The sequence below is a fragment of the Drosophila mojavensis genome, unplaced genomic scaffold, assembly GCF_018153725.1.
Source record: "Drosophila mojavensis isolate 15081-1352.22 unplaced genomic scaffold, ASM1815372v1 contig_231, whole genome shotgun sequence".
NCBI lineage: Eukaryota > Metazoa > Arthropoda > Insecta > Diptera > Drosophilidae > Drosophila > Drosophila mojavensis.
In genome coordinates this window covers 1429015-1444771 of record NW_025318772.1, presented here as the reverse complement: position 1 = coordinate 1444771, position 15757 = coordinate 1429015, and the positions used below count along the sequence as shown (strand labels likewise).

General features: G+C 40.8%; 1 protein-coding gene across 2 annotated transcripts in view; it reads left to right on the top strand.

Moving 5' to 3' along the window:
• Positions 1-3936, top strand: part of LOC6574588 (nicotinamidase) — a 34074-nt gene extending 30138 nt beyond the window's left edge. For both annotated transcript variants that reach the window (XM_015167540.3, XM_002000591.3), the window contains exons 4-7: positions 904-1008; positions 1807-1941; positions 3134-3574; positions 3638-3936. In XM_015167540.3, coding sequence (XP_015023026.1) covers positions 904-1008; positions 1807-1941; positions 3134-3574; positions 3638-3757 — 801 coding nt within the window. In that variant the 3' untranslated portion in view covers positions 3758-3936. The remainder of the gene's footprint in view (positions 1-903; positions 1009-1806; positions 1942-3133; positions 3575-3637) is intronic.
• Positions 3937-15757: the final 11821 nt, after the last annotated feature.

Here is a 15757-nt window from a genome sequence, read left to right as displayed (position 1 = left end):
CTGCCGCTGCTGCAGCTACTGATGATGCTTTGCTCTGCGCAGCCCCTGTGCTCTATACTCTATACAGCTACTGGGCTGACAGTCAAGATAGCAATGGCAGACCTAACGAGCTCTTTGCTCTCATGCGAGCGTTTTTTCGAAAGCTATTTTTTTTTTTTTTTTTTTTTTTTGACTGGCTTTTACTTCATTTAAAACGCATTTATAATGGGCGGCAACAAAAAAGGAAGAGGAGCAGCAGCAGAGGAAAAAAAATGAATAAAATGAAGAAACTCATCAGCGCACACACGAGCACACACACACACATGTGCACACACATATGTACGCTACACCCACTAATGCACGTGTATACAAATTTCTTTGTAGCTTTTCATGTTTGTGCTTATGTACTTTGGCCCGACGTCTTTTGTGGTGTCTGCTTCACTTACTTTGCCCATACAATTTTCTTACAATTTTTCGTGGCTGTTCATGTTGCCATCTTAATGCCCTGTATTGTTAGGGTATTAGTAAATAGTCATTGAATTTAACAGGCGGTTGCTTGAAGATTGATTAGATTGATTTGGGTTTTCTTTCCCAACAATCTATCGCTAACTTCTGCATTATTAATATTTGCAATTAGATTATTATCATATTACATATTTAGCTATCGGCTTTCCTAACTCAAGGAATCGTCTCTTTGCTTTGACTGACTTGCTAAGAGAAGGCAGAAATGAGAAACATTTTTTAAAATATAATTAAGTTAAGATTTCTCTTATAATAATTTCTTCTGTAGACACCTCAAAATATCTACATAGTAAGTAAAGGTATTTCGCATTCGTTAATTATATTTGTAGAGAAATTCGTGTATGTTGTGCTCGCTCTAATTCCATATAACTTATCTCGTTCTCTTTTTCACTCTCTTGGCAGATTGTGCGACCGGTGAACGCGTTTCTCATTGTTGATGTACAAAATGATTTTATAAGTGGTTCCTTGGATATAAGTAATTGCAGTGCACAGCAGCAAGGACATGAGGTGAGACCTGGAGTTGGTGAAGAGAGAAAAGAAAAGAAAAAATATAACGAAGCCAAGACGAAGATAATATTGAAGCTGGCAGTTGTGAGTCGTGGGCTGTGGCCACAGATAGGGCAGCAGTTCAGCTGATAAAACGCAGGCGGGCTGGGCACCGGCAAGCTGGTGCGGGGCTGGCAGGTACGCGGCGACGGAAAGACATAAAACGTAACAAGAAATGAAAATGGAGGCAGCCAAGCGAAGCGCAGGATGAGCCAAAGTCATTGCCGCCAACGAGAGAGAGAGAGAAAGAGAGAGAGAGAAAAAGAGCCTGACGCTCGGTACTCTGCATGTCAGCCACCATCGAATGATACTGTTGCTCTATATATATAGCTGTAGCTGTAGCTGTGGCTGTGGCTGTAGCTGTGTGCGTGTGCATAGGCGGAAGCGGATATGCTTTACTTAAGTCGCATCCGCGCTGCGACATACGCCGGATGCCATCGTCAGCGGCAAAGCCAACCAAGTGCCGCATCGGCAGCAGCAGCATCGACATCAGCTCTTGGCTGCCATCTGCCGCAATTGGCTGAGCCGAGGCCACCCGCCCACCGCAGTACGTCCGCCTCGGTGGTGCACTTGTGCTGGCCGGCACTTCACTTACTGCCCTCGCTCGAACATGAAAATTTGTCAAAATTAATAACACACACTTCCGTCGTCGCTTTATGGACTGCTCAGCTGACAGACCGCTCCATCTCCCGCTCACGCTTCCCCTGCCCGCCTTTTCTTATCTGTTGTGAGCTTATCCAATGACCGCTCTCCTTGCAGATACTGGAGCCCATTAACAAGCTGCTGGACTCGGTGGACTTCGATGCAGTCTTCTACTCCCTAGACTGGCATCCCAGCGATCATGTTTCATTTATTGATAATGTCAAAATGCGACCCATGGACGAGTCCTCGGCGGTGAGTGAGAGCCATATATACATACATATATTCGAATTGTCCAAGCATTTTAACCAAGTAGATGGCAGTTTGCATTTTGATATTGAAATTGAAACCTCAATTACAATCAGTTAGTTAAAGCCTTAGGGATTATGATAGTGTTAAGGCTCCAAAATTTCAATACAAATGAACGTAACATATATCAGATTATGAAATGGGTTAAAGTTGCGAGAATATGATAAGTTTATAAGATAGGTAAAGTGTAATTGTATATACTTTGCAGCTCCGTTCCAATTATATGATTTGATTGATTTGATTTTTATCTCATCTGCTTAATCCCTAAATGGTCAAGTACAAAGCGCTATCCAAGTAGTAGAGCTATAATATTGAAATATATTTTATGTCTTAGGATGGCAATTGTATTTATTGTAAAGGAATTGTATTCAAAAGAGAAGTTTGCCGCTAGCATAAAACATTGCCGTAAAATAGAAAAATTTAATTTAAAGTAAATAAAAATTTTTGAGGTTATAAACGAATAGAAAATTGCTATAAAAATTTGTTGTATTGAATTAACAAATATGGGAAAGTACAGTATATTTCAGTTTTAACGACTCCGATTATAGCATCCGTATGGTTATTGAGATAAAAATTCTGGTCCCCAGACAAACTTATATGAGCAAGCTCATACGGCTATAGCGTCTTTACGCTCGTGACCGTCGTTACATCGAGATTCTAATGTATGAATTATGAACGGGAGCAAATTAAGTCTGACCCTCAATTCCTAATTAGCTAATTCCACTTGATTCATCAACACTAACTGAGCTTGTTGAAATGATTAGGTTCCCATTCAAACTACTATGATGGTGTTTAGTTAAGTGTTGATCTTTATTCTTCTGAGCCCGGGTTTTTATACTTAGACTCCTGCATATTTTCAACCTTTACATCTAGTGCGTCTATTGCTGAGTGTGTAAGGTCTATAACATATTCTTATCCTATCGCTGAGTTTGTAAAGCTCAGCGCTCGTCTCTTACATAATCTGACTCTGGGGTTGCAAGGGTTAGTATTCATCTGTCTATTTATAGACTCCGTACATGAACCCTTACCTTATTCTATTGCACTCCCTGCAAATCGTTGAGTTCACTTTAATGATATTCAACATTATTATAATCAAATATATATATATATGAAATATTTTATGCATTTATGCTCGCAGCTGGATGCTGATTCGGCGAAGGTCTTTGATACGGTCATCTTTGCCGGGCCACCGCCGATGAAGCAACGTCTGTGGCCGCGTCACTGTGTGCAGGACTCTTGGGGCGCGGAGCTGCACAAGGATCTGAAGGTGGTCGATCATGGCATCAAGGTATACAAGGGCACCAATCCGGAGGTGGACTCCTATTCCGTGTTCTGGGACAACAAGAAGCTGTCGGACACCACGCTGAATGCCCAGCTCAAAATGAAGGGCGCCACAGACATCTACGTGTGCGGCCTGGCCTACGATGTGTGCGTGGGTGCGACGGCTGTGGATGCTCTGTCCGCTGGCTATCGCACCGTCCTGATAGACGACTGCTGCCGCGGCACCGACTTCCATGACATTGAGCACACCAAGGAGAAGGTGATCAAGAGCGATGGCGTCATTGTGCACAGCAACGAGGTGAGTGATGCGGCAGAGTAGCTAAAAATGGGATTTACTGGATAAACTTTTGCTTTTGATCAGGTCAAGGCAATGGCTGAGGGTCGAGATCGTCGGCCCGAGCTGGGCTATAAGCTGGCCATGGAGCTCAAGAGTCCCGATTCAGTGCTATCGCAGCGCAACGGCTTCAGGCCCAGCTTTTAAAATTAAAGACATCACAAATTAAAGACATCACAAATCGCACAAGCTAAGCATTCACAAGAGGAACAGCTGGTCCGGACTCTCAAACGATATCAACTAGTTTATATGGTTAATTAAACTTTAGTGCATTTCCATTTAAATCCAATAAACAAAACACCTGACAAGTGCCTTTCCTCAACGTAGCTCAGCCGGCTCTTGCTGAACAAATAAATGTAGAATTTCGTAACGTTTCTAACACTACTAAATACCCTGGAAATGCCAATAGTTGCCTAACAGTTTCTGTAGATTGACAGCTTAAGTACTAGCCTCTTAGCCCTCGCACCTCTCTGGCAAATGTTGTGTATGGCACCTGTTGCATGTGAAATTCCTTTGAAAACCCCAAGTTAATATTACGTAGAAAACAATTACAAATGACATGTTGAGCTTATAATGACAAAATAAAACAAACAAAATGCATAAATGGAAAATAAAATGGAAAATGAATAAACGAATTTTATCTCCAATTCTCTTGCGAGCTGCTTTCATTTCAAAATATAACTATTCAATCAATCAGTAGCAGCAGAAGCTTCCAAATATTGCAATAAATGTCGGTCTGGGAAATATGAGCTCCGCTGTCACCTACATGCCACGCTCTGTGGACCTGTAGGTAAATGCAGCTATCGATATATGTATGTAGCTTGGAAATTGCATAAGCAAAAACATCAAAACAAAGCTAATAAATGTCCTGCCAAAAGTGCACAAACACACGCATACACGGACGTATACTTTGTGCACAGACTGTAAAACGTTTTTTTAGCGTCGCAAATGGAAAGCTGGACAACAGCAGCAGCGACAACAACACGTTGCAGTTGTAGAGGGAGAAAACAAGACAAACAATTCATGCAGCGTTTAAAGAAAGTTTAAACTTTCCTACAAGCACACACACTCTCACACACATACACAGTCGAGCAAGTGTGTGAATCGTCTGCTGGCTCAGTTGTCTATTCAATTTTTATTTCGCTCTGGTCCGATTTTCCTTTTTGCCCAGCAAAGTAAAAGCAAAACTTTAAATTTATTAACAGCTGGCGAAAGTAACCGAAGCGTCTGACCAGCGGGCGTGAGCTGTGGGCGTGGCCATTTACATCTGCATTGTGGCAAGTGTAAAGTGTAAACTGCTATTTTTCACTTCTAACCATATTTTTTCTTCGCATTCTCTTTTAAGAATTCTTTTCCTTTTTTTCTTTTCTTTGTAAATGTAAATGTAAATGGGTATATGGGATGACAAATCCTTGTTTCTATAGGACAGCACTGATGCCAATTGACATGACTCTGAATATAATTTGAATATTGTAGTCTATAATGCTTAGAATTGCTAAAATGTGTTTGTTGCTCTTTAGTTTCATACCAATTGGACATTTAGGTTTTAGTAAAAAATATAATTTTTTTGCTAATGAAATTATTAATTATGATCTACAGATTCGGTCTATTTTTATCATTTTTGTTCTTTTAATTTAATTTATTAAAATATGAATATACACAGTGGCTCAAGATGATTGTGGCTAACACCTCAGATACTTAATTCCGATCTCAACTCTTGGTCGAGGTATCGACTAGGTCGACTACTCCTGATTGCCGGGCCGTCTATTTGTTTGTTTTATTTTTTTGTTTTTCTCTCAGTCAGGCTTGTAAGCAACCCTATCCAGCGCTTAGGCCACAGTGCAGCCCGCAGCCGACTCTCAGTCCATATAGGGCTCAGGGCCTAGAGCTGGTTGAGCTTTATGGTAAGTACTGCTAAATGGACTTAGCTCTGGGGAGAGCTATGCATGCTGGCTGCGGTTGCACTGGCATTAGTTTCTTATCGAGCTGGCCTCGAATCGTTTACCTTTTGCCTGCCGGAGACAATGAAGTTGTAGCCCCTGGATGCCGAGCTGGATGTGGACATGGGCCGCACTGCAGCCAAATGCTAAATGCGTTTGCCCAGAGATTTCTCTGCAGACTTTGTGTGTGGAGGATTTGCAGCGAGTTGCGGTCAGACACTAAGCAAAATGCTCGTCCTGCCTGTCAGCAGCAGCTGTGGCTACGCCTGGTAAAATGGTAAAAAAAAAAAAAAAAATTCATACATATATATAAAAGCAAAATGAAGAGGAGGAAAATGCGCTGATGAAAATTGCTTGCAAGTGGTTTCTGTTTCTGCCCGTCCGCCCATGTAATGGTCGCTCGTTTTGCTTGTAAAACTTTTGGATTATTGTCAGCCCAACACGCACACCCACACACACACACATGGGCTGGCCATGTGCCAGTCGGGAAAAACTTTGCCCCGGACATGGGACAAGGAAAGTCCGCGTTTGCTTCGGCAAATTTTCGCATATTTTTCTCAACGTAGGCGTCGCCACATTTGTCCCTGGCCTGCAACTGAGTTCGATGGGCTGCAGTTGGAGTTGTGCACGCGCTCACATAAACAATGTGTGTGTGTGTGTGTGTGTGTGGTGGGTGTGAGTGTGTGAGAGTTGTGGTAACAGCTGCTGTTAGCCCAGCAGCTGCTTGACTTGCAGCTTGTAACTGGGCGCTAAGCTTCATTGTTTGCGGCATGTTGTTGAGGTTAGCGGCAGGGTGGCGCAGCGTGGGGCAGGGGAGGGGACCTGAGTGGAAAATGGGCATGTTTGGTTGCACTTTTTGGTGAACTGCCTATATCAGTTTGAACAACTGCCCCATCGCGTTTGCTCTGCCGGCACCAAAGCAAGCAGCTGCACAGCAATTAGGTGCTAATACAGTTTCCCGATTAGCTAATGCCCGCCGCATAAGTGTGCTGATAACTTAAGTTAAAAGAGCGGCAGAACGTGCACGGCGATATTTTCAAAAGAAGCTGTTATTAAGGGGGATTTTAAGGGAGTAAAAGAGAGAGAGAGAGAGAGAGAGAGAGAGAGATAAATGGTTCAGAACTGTTTCATGATGAATGTTTAGTTCATTGGCGATGTCATGGCTGCTTATGTCACGGCCCTGGTCAATCCTTTCCATAATTTCATCGACTTTTTCAAAGATTGGTCGACCAAAGCGAGGTGCATCTTTCACATCGAAATTTCCAACTGCCCAATATATACTAAAACATCTTTCAATGCATGATTAAGTGCTCCAAATATTACGTAAACATCTCCGGTGCTAAACGATACTGCTTTGTTATCTGTATTTATAGTAAATTTAAAATATGCATTATCAAACGTTTTCATATTCTTAAGCATATTATTTATAAAGATTAAATACAGATCGAATTGATCCATGGATCAATAATAATAAGATTATTAAAAACAAACTTATTATGGGAGCTTACAAATGTTTGAAAGCTTGATCAGATAACTCAGCTTAGCTCTTATTTCAATAATAAATGATTCAGATTCATATATATATTTTTTAGTTATCTACTATTTATTCGATAAGATTTCATTTAAATTATATTTATAAATCTTCTGACTATCTACAAATAACATTATTATGAAAATTTGCATTTCAAATGTTGTTTTGCTCTATATTTATTTATTTTAATCAAGTATATTTATACATACATTACTCACCATTAATCCTATTTTAATAAATTTATAATTTACGGTATATATTTTTATCAACAACAATTTGCAAAAGATTAATTTTCTTTTAGAGCGCATCGCGAGGCTATCCCAAGCACAAATCTATTTATTTGCTTATGAAAATTGCTGTTGACTCTGCAACGTTGCAGCGGCAGCTGCCATTTTGACAGCAGCTAAATAAGCTGCAAAAATAACAACAATAAACAAACAAACAACAATTTGGCTGCTGCTGCTGCCGTTGCTGTTGTTGCTGTTTCTGTTGATTTTGATGCTGTGAGGCCAACGGGGCGTATGAAATTTGTTTTACGTGCGACAAGCTTATTGAAATTATAATTTGTTTATTAACAGCAGGCGGCGTGGGCGTGGCAGTTGCTTAAATAAAACTGTCAAAGCAATTTGCAACGTTAATTTTCAACGCTGATTAGATTGCTGTCACTCCCAAAAGTTTTTAATTATGTCTACATCTTCTATATATACTTAAATTAATATATATGTATATGTATAGTGCCGAAAATTGTGAAATTTCGTGCCCTACTTAGTGTTGGCGGATACAGGTAGTGCCTAGTGCGGCAGTTGTGGCTGTTGATTAAGTCGCGGATAGGCAAAGGTTTTGCGGCACAAAACGAGCGAACTTTCGGCGTGCCACGCGGCGTATGCGTATTATGGCCACACATCTTTTTATGCGTGTTTTGCGGCAGTTGCGGAAATGCAGCAGGAAGTTGTCAAGCCGCATGCCGCAAAACAATGGCTGTAACAACTGATGCTGTTTCGCTCAAACAATCATTCTATCTCGCTCTCTCTCTCTCTCTCTCTCTCTCTCTCTCTCTCTCTCTCTATCTATCTCTTTCATTCCCTGTCTATCTCCCGCTGTGGGCTGGCCTGTGTTAATTTTAATGCAGTCAAATGAGTTTGTCCTGGCTGCACACAAGATATGAAGTTTTTGGCTTGCCGCTGCCACACCCACATCCTGCCAGGCCGGCCTCCCACAGTGATATGAGTATTTTGTGCTGAGAGCGATTATGAGATTTTCGTATATCTTATGTTATGTCTATCATCTAACTGCTCTTAATTGCATGCGTGTGTGTGTGTGTGTGTGTGACAATAAAATGCTTTTCTGATTTGCAAACTTTTGTCATTAAGCACACTTGCCGCCATTTGAGCAGTGCAACCCCTGCTCACCCGTTAGTCAACAAATGATTTGATTATAGTTTAGAATTTCATGAATATTTGCTAAGCCTTTGTATATCTTGGACTTTGTTTATCAGTGCCACCAGCTCGCATTCGTCAAAAGTTTCATTCGAAATTCGATCAATACATTCGCAATACATTCATGGCAAGTCGAAATGCATTTAAAATTGCTTTTAGTTCTCTTTGTAAATGGATAATAAAGCTGAATGCCAGATTGCTTTCATTTCTGCAACGGCAAACAGAAAAAAAGGAAAACAACGTTAATTGAATAGCTTTAATTAAATGGCAATTCCGACTACGCCCTGCTATTCCAACATTTCCGAGCAACTTTATAATCAAAGCAAATACGTATTGAATGTTTGCAGAGATTATTAATTGGACAAATGAATGAGTTTCCTTTCATATAAATTGAAATATATTTTTGCATGCAAAATGAAATTTTAAATGCTTAACACTGATTCATAACCTTAGGAGTTTCGGTTAGTTATCAAAGGCTAATTTAAAATAATAAAATATTCATAAAAATAATTCTTGTTAAGTGAAAATTGACCAATCAATTTTTAGATTAAATGTAAGCTGAGCAAATTTACTATTTTTCTAATCTTTATCATAGCTAATCAACTTTCATAGAAATAGAAAATGTAAACGTACATCACATGGGATTGGCGATGCGAAATCTCCGACTATTGTGGCATAACAAAACAACCAAATATGCCTCAGTCGCAGTTGGGCGAGACTCTGAATATAATTATTCAACGGAGCTAGAGCTGGAGGTGAAGCTGTTTGCTGGTTGCCGCAGCTCCGTTTCTACTGAATCTGCTCCCCCATCATAAGCCATAAGTGGCGCATAAATAGCGGGCGCTGTGCGTGTGTGCGTGTGCGTGAGCTTGGGCGCCTGTTTATATTTCAATCGAGTATAAAATAAGTTTGACTTTAGCTTGAAAATGGGGCTCATAAATAGGCAGCAAATCGTACCCGTGGGGCAGCACGCGTCGTATACGTGATATTTTTTAATTACATTACAAAATGCTCCTCGCTGTGCGTGTGAAAAATGTCGTTTTAATTGCCCCCACCTCCTGGTGGCTCAGCGCCACGGGCTGAGATAAAACTAATACAAAGAAAAAACTCTGTACGCAATCGCAATCGCAGTCGCAAAAGGAAAATGCGAATTTAATTAATGGGAGCTCCGACCAAAAGCCAAGAAACCCTAAGCCGAAACGAAATCCCAAGCAAAGCCCCAAAGCAAAAAAGCAAGCGAAACAGCTAAATGAAATCCATATGAGAAAATGCCAAACGAATATGGGAAATATTTTGTAGTTGCAGTCAAAAGCTACGCGGAATGCAGAAATGTGTGTGAGTGTATGAGTGTGTGTGTGTGTGTGTGAATGAGTGTGTGTGTGTGTGTGAATGAGTGTGTGTGTATGTGTGTGAATGAGTGTGTGTGTGTGTGGAATCATTAGCCAAAGCGCTAAAAGATGTTACCAAAAGTCTTCGAGCGGGGTCTCAAAACTTTTTGGCGCTAATCAAAAGCAAATATGCAAATGGTAAATGGCAAAATGTCAGCCAGAGGCGGGCGGGTCAGAGGTCGCAGCTAGAACTATTCAATTTAATGTCAAGTCAAATTTTGTGGCATTTAAGCGCAAATGGCAGGAAATTAGCGACGGCTGATAGAAAGAGAGAGATAGAGAGAGAGGGAGTTAGTAGTGTGTGAAAGAACAGACAAATGAAAAGGCATTTAAAATGTCAACACGACCGCATAACATCGTGTGCGAAATGGTCGAAAAAGGTGTACAATATGTGCCTGTGTGTGTGTGTGTGTGTGTGAGAGAGTGTGTATATTGCAACTTTTGCGGTTGCACAAAAGCTGAACAAGGCGCAGCAGGTCGAGCCAAAGGAGAGCGGGGCGGAGGTTGAGGTTATGGTCAGGGTTGGAGCTTAAATGCTTGACCACGAAAGGGCCATTAGGAAATGGTCAGCATGTGTGTCTGTGTGCGTGCGAGTGTATGTGCGTGTGTGTGTAAGCTTCAACGTTAAGTCGCAAAGGCAGTCACTGCGACAGCTGAAATTAAGCAAAGCAAAAAAAAAAAAAAAAAAAAAAAAAAAAACAAAACAAAATAAAAATAAAAAAAACAAAAAAAAAGAAAATGCGCCAAAAACAAATTTAGTTTTCTTTTTCCTTTTTTTTTTGGACTAAGCTTTGCCAAATGTAACCGCAAAACGTTTCCAAACACGTGTAAACTTTTAAAAGTTTTACCTGTCTGTCTGAGTATGAGTGTGTGTGTGTGTGTGAGTGAGTGAGTGAGTGAGTGAGTGAGTGAGTGTAAATGTGCGCGCATCTGTCACAGGGTTGAACAACTTCTCGGTCAGAGTAATTATCGTTTAGCCAAAGTGATTTAGGCAAGAATTACACTTAAAAATCTCTTAAAGCCATCAATTTTCAAGAGATGTTTAATAAATTTTTAAAGCAATAATCAAGTTGGCCGCAAAAATGTTGGGATTTGTCAAAGGACAAACTTTTACATGTACTTACATTTCGTAAAAACAATTTATATATGAGCAAACGCTTGAGAGCTAAAGTTGAATACACGTAATTCAATTATCTTATATAGAAAGGAGAATGTAGAAAGGCAGAGACACATTGAGAGAGGTGAAGAAGCAGATGTAAAGAGAGATATGAGTGAGTGAGTGAGAGAGAGAGAGAGAGAGAGAGAGAGAGAGAGAGAGAAAGAGAGAGGTAATTATTCAGACAAACTAACCTATATAGAGTTGGCTACTAATCGACTGAGCAATAATAGGTATCTAAATTCTCGTGTTTAGCCAGATCTAAATCATAATCGAAAATGAATATAGAATTCTCTATTATCCGTGGAGGTCTTTTATATTATATCTTAATCTAATCGATAGTTTAACAAATTAAAATAATAAATTATTTGGGTGTGTTGAAAGCATAGCCCATACATTGGTTGCCTAAGATATAGAAGAACTCTTTAAAAAAGTTGACATAAAATATAAAAAAAAACATACACTTACAAATTTATCGGAATTAGGCTTATGTTGATATTGGTAGATAGCTAGATATGCCTTCCTTTCGTTATCTAAATCTTGTAAGAAAAAGCATTTGAGTTTGTAAGATCTATCAAACCAATTTTTACAGCTCGGGAATATTTTCATTTCATCGATGAAATGATAACTAGATTACAAAAAATTATATGTTTAATTAAATAAGACTACAATTTCTTTAACACTTTCTACTTTATTATGCAGTTTTTCTATTGAGATTACGGCAAGACTTTTGCAACTTTATGTCAAAGAGCAGCTGGCAGTTAGCACAATAAATCGAAAAACAATTTGAGCTTGTAAATGCGTTTACACAAGATACGCATCGCTGCCCAGCCCTAGCTGCACAGTTTGCATGCATTGGCATGCGCATATATGTGTGTGTATGTGTGTGTGTGTGTGTGCTGGTTTGTGTGTAATCTTTGTCGCATTGCCGTGAAATGTGCAATAAAGTCGCATGACTTTGGCTTTCGGCTTTAGCGCTGCGTGTCAAAAGTTGGCCGCAGAGCTTAAAAACATCAGACGAAGGCAAACAAAACAAGGGCGAGCTTGCTGCCTGATGGGGTTGATCACGATAATGTAATGCTGCTGCTGCTGATGATGATGATGATGATGATGATGATGATGATGTTGGTGTTGGTGGTAATGGTGGTCAAGCAAGCAAAGAGCAACAACAATGTGCCGCAATTAAATGTCAAACAGGCGCTTCTGATGGACGCTTAAAATCAGCGCAACTGTCAGCCAGGATCTGCCGGCTACTCTATGGCCATGTCCGAGCCGTCACACATGCAATCACACATACACGTACACACACACACACACACAGAGACAGGGACACAGACATGCACATGTCACCTGGCGTTTAAAATGTACACCCCATAAACAAAAGTGCAAACAAAGCCATAAACAAGCAGCCAAAGCCCCCGCGCTCAATCCAAGCGCCCATCGTTCTCTAGTCCAGGACAGGCTGATGTTGTTGCCTGTCGTTTGTTAGTTTTGCCTGCCACTGCTGTTGCTGCTGCTGCTGTTGCTGCTGTTGCATTGTGGCAGCCAAACATAAAACGCTAACAACAACTGGCAAACAGGCGGGCAACATTCAATGGGGTTGACGCTTCATTCCGGTCGCCGGTCGCCTCAGTTTGTTAGCTTTGCTTTGTGTCGTGGCTTTTATGACGAGGGGCCGTGAGCGGCACCGGCTGCCTGTCAGCGTTTTTCTGCGCATTGTTTTTAATACATGTACGTGGCGCATCATTTATTATTTTTGCCACAGCAACAGCAGCAGCGACGGCGGCAGCAGCAGCAGCAGCGCTCATGCTGCGTATACGCAATATGACGCATACGCAGCATTGGCCACAGCATCGAAGTCGGCAGTGGCCATCGCCCATTGGCCCCCGGGTCCATATCACGCACACATTAGCTAGGTTAGCACGCATCTGGCCACGCACACGTTGCATAAACATTTGGATATACCAACAACAACGAAGACGTTACCTACGCTATGGCTATGGCTATGGCTATGGCTATGGCTATGGGCGTGGCACAATCGTGTGTGGCTCGGATTAGGAACTAAATTAAATTTTTACATCAACATTTGCGCTTCATTAGAGGTAAGGGCCGAAGCGCTGTAATGCCAAGTGTTGCTTCCATGTTGAGAGGCCACTCGACTGGTCGCCTATGGGATACACACACACACACAGAGTCACACAGGGAGATAAGCAGGCAGTATAGATAAATGAGTTGAGTGTTATGGTGGGAAATGTCAGACGGGGGGCCAGTAAATTAGCCCAAGCCGAGGTGCTGAGCCAAACCATTCCCATATCATAGTCACAAACATGTTGAGCACACATACATACATATATGTATATACATATGCATACATATATGTATGTATATTTATATACATTTTCTCGAAACACAAAATAGTAGGAATAGTTGCAGAGCCGAGCCAAGCCGAGCAGAGGCATAATTAGATATTCTTAAAGCAGAGCAGTTCGAGCGAACTTCAAGTGGAGTATGCCTTGGCGCCAAAGGCAGTTAACACGTTGCATATTTAAAGCGAATAGCTAAGGTGAATTATGTGTATTTAAGCCACGTGTAAATAGTTCATGGAATGTGGGATTCTTTTATGGTTTTTTTTGGTTTTTAATTTGAAAAGTGGAAAGTTTGCCACCCCGAATTTCAGCTGAAATAATAATTATGTGTGTGGCATGCACAGGCACGAGTTAACAGTAAAACTATTTTTATATGCGGTTCTGTTGAACATTAATGACCTAGTTTCTGACAGCAATTATGTGCTTTCAAACTTTTCCAAATATACATTTCATATCCAATTACACTACTTAAAACTGATACGTTGAAAAACTAGCTGCACATTTTCATGGAAATCTGCACGGAAATTTGCATGGAAATCTGAATGTGTGTAATCTGTTGTTAAATGATTTGATGTGGCATCCATGGAAATATTATACATAATGAGATATCTATGAGACCTGATGAAAATGAGCTTTTGGTGGAAAATATTAAGTATACAAATATCGAGCTAATATTTACAAATATATTAAATATAATATAAATATAAATATATATATATATATTATGATCAAACTGAAATAAATATAAAATTTAATAATCAATATATATATGTATATACATTATTTAAATATATTCAAACCTTCAGCTAGTCTTTAGTGCAATGAAAATCAATATTACTCAAAAATAAATTGATAGTCCGCCTACTCCATAAATTGGAAAGTTTATAGCTGGCTCTATATATAACTCATCTGATTAAGATGAAGCCTCTCGCGTTTATCTCAATTCTCGCTTATTGATTGCCCTCGATTGCGGGCTGTCAAATATTTAATATGCTGCTGGAGTCCAATGGAGGAGCGAAACTTTAAGTGTAGCATCAAGTTGGGTAACAGTGGACAACGGGCCAAGATGAACTTTTGGCTTTTATTGGACATGTACTACCAATAACTGATAGCCACCATTTGCAGCTGCAGCCATTCAATTTTCGACCAAAAAACACTGCTAAAACTAAGGGGAAAATGGCAAGAAAGCCATGGAAAGCAGGAGAAGGCGAAGCGAAAGGAAAATAAACCGCTGCAACTTTGAAGCAGCGCACAGAGCAACTGACAGCTGGCACCAACTTATAACTCGGTCTATGTATAGAGCGGCGGGGCAGCTGGCCCAACTGGAGCTGCGCTGTCTGAGCCCTAAGGGCAGCTGCTATATCAAGAAATACACACACACACACACACAGAGCAAAAGATACAAAACTTGCTTGCGAAAAAAGAAAAGAATTGAGTAAAAATAAAAAGAAGCTGGAAAAAAAGTTTCAGTTACGTGCTGTTGCTTTTAATTGAATTTTTTTTCTCAGTGCCTAGACTGACGCTGTTGCTGCTCACTGGTCGCTGTGGTGAACCAATGCTCGGACCAGCACATCCGTATCCGTCTGGCGTTTCCGCCGCGGCTTCAGACACCAACCGTAAGAGAGCAGCAGCAGCAGCAACAGCAGCAGCAGCAACAGCAGGAGCAGGAGCAGCAGGAGGAGCACCTAAAGCATAGACTTGGATTCGTGACCAAGTACTAGCCCTGACTGGAGGCAGTTTTCTTGTTATTTTGAAAGCGCCAAGTCGCAAGTCCTTAAGCGGTTTATATTCGCTTACACTGATTTGCAGCTTGAAAGGTGTCCCGACCGCCCGACCAGTTTGCAGCTCGTATACCCTGCAGCCATTCAAATGAATGAGCGAAAGTGTGGAAAAGAAATGCCGCTTAAAGACTTATAGTATGTATGTGTCGCTACCGATAACTTGAGCACATGCATGCTCTGATCTGTTATCGCAGTATTATCGATAGTCGATAGTCGCATGCTTATCTAGTTTATCCATGACAAACATTTCAGCAATTCAATTTCAATTCATGTCATATATTACTATCGATATTAGCATGGCATACGTCGTTATCGATCGATAGCCTTTGCTTAACTAAAATGAACATTCATGGAAGTTGAGTAATTAGAGGCAAGTTTTGGGTCGAGCATACCCGCTGCTCGCGTGCCGCCTTGCTTTCCATATCTTTTGTTTTGGTCTGCTGCAAGCTTTTAATTAAGAAGTTTCAATTTAATGGCTCACCTGCTCAGCTGCATTGGCCGCTCAGCCGGGGCTATCATAATGATGTTATTTACTCCCTCACATAGCGG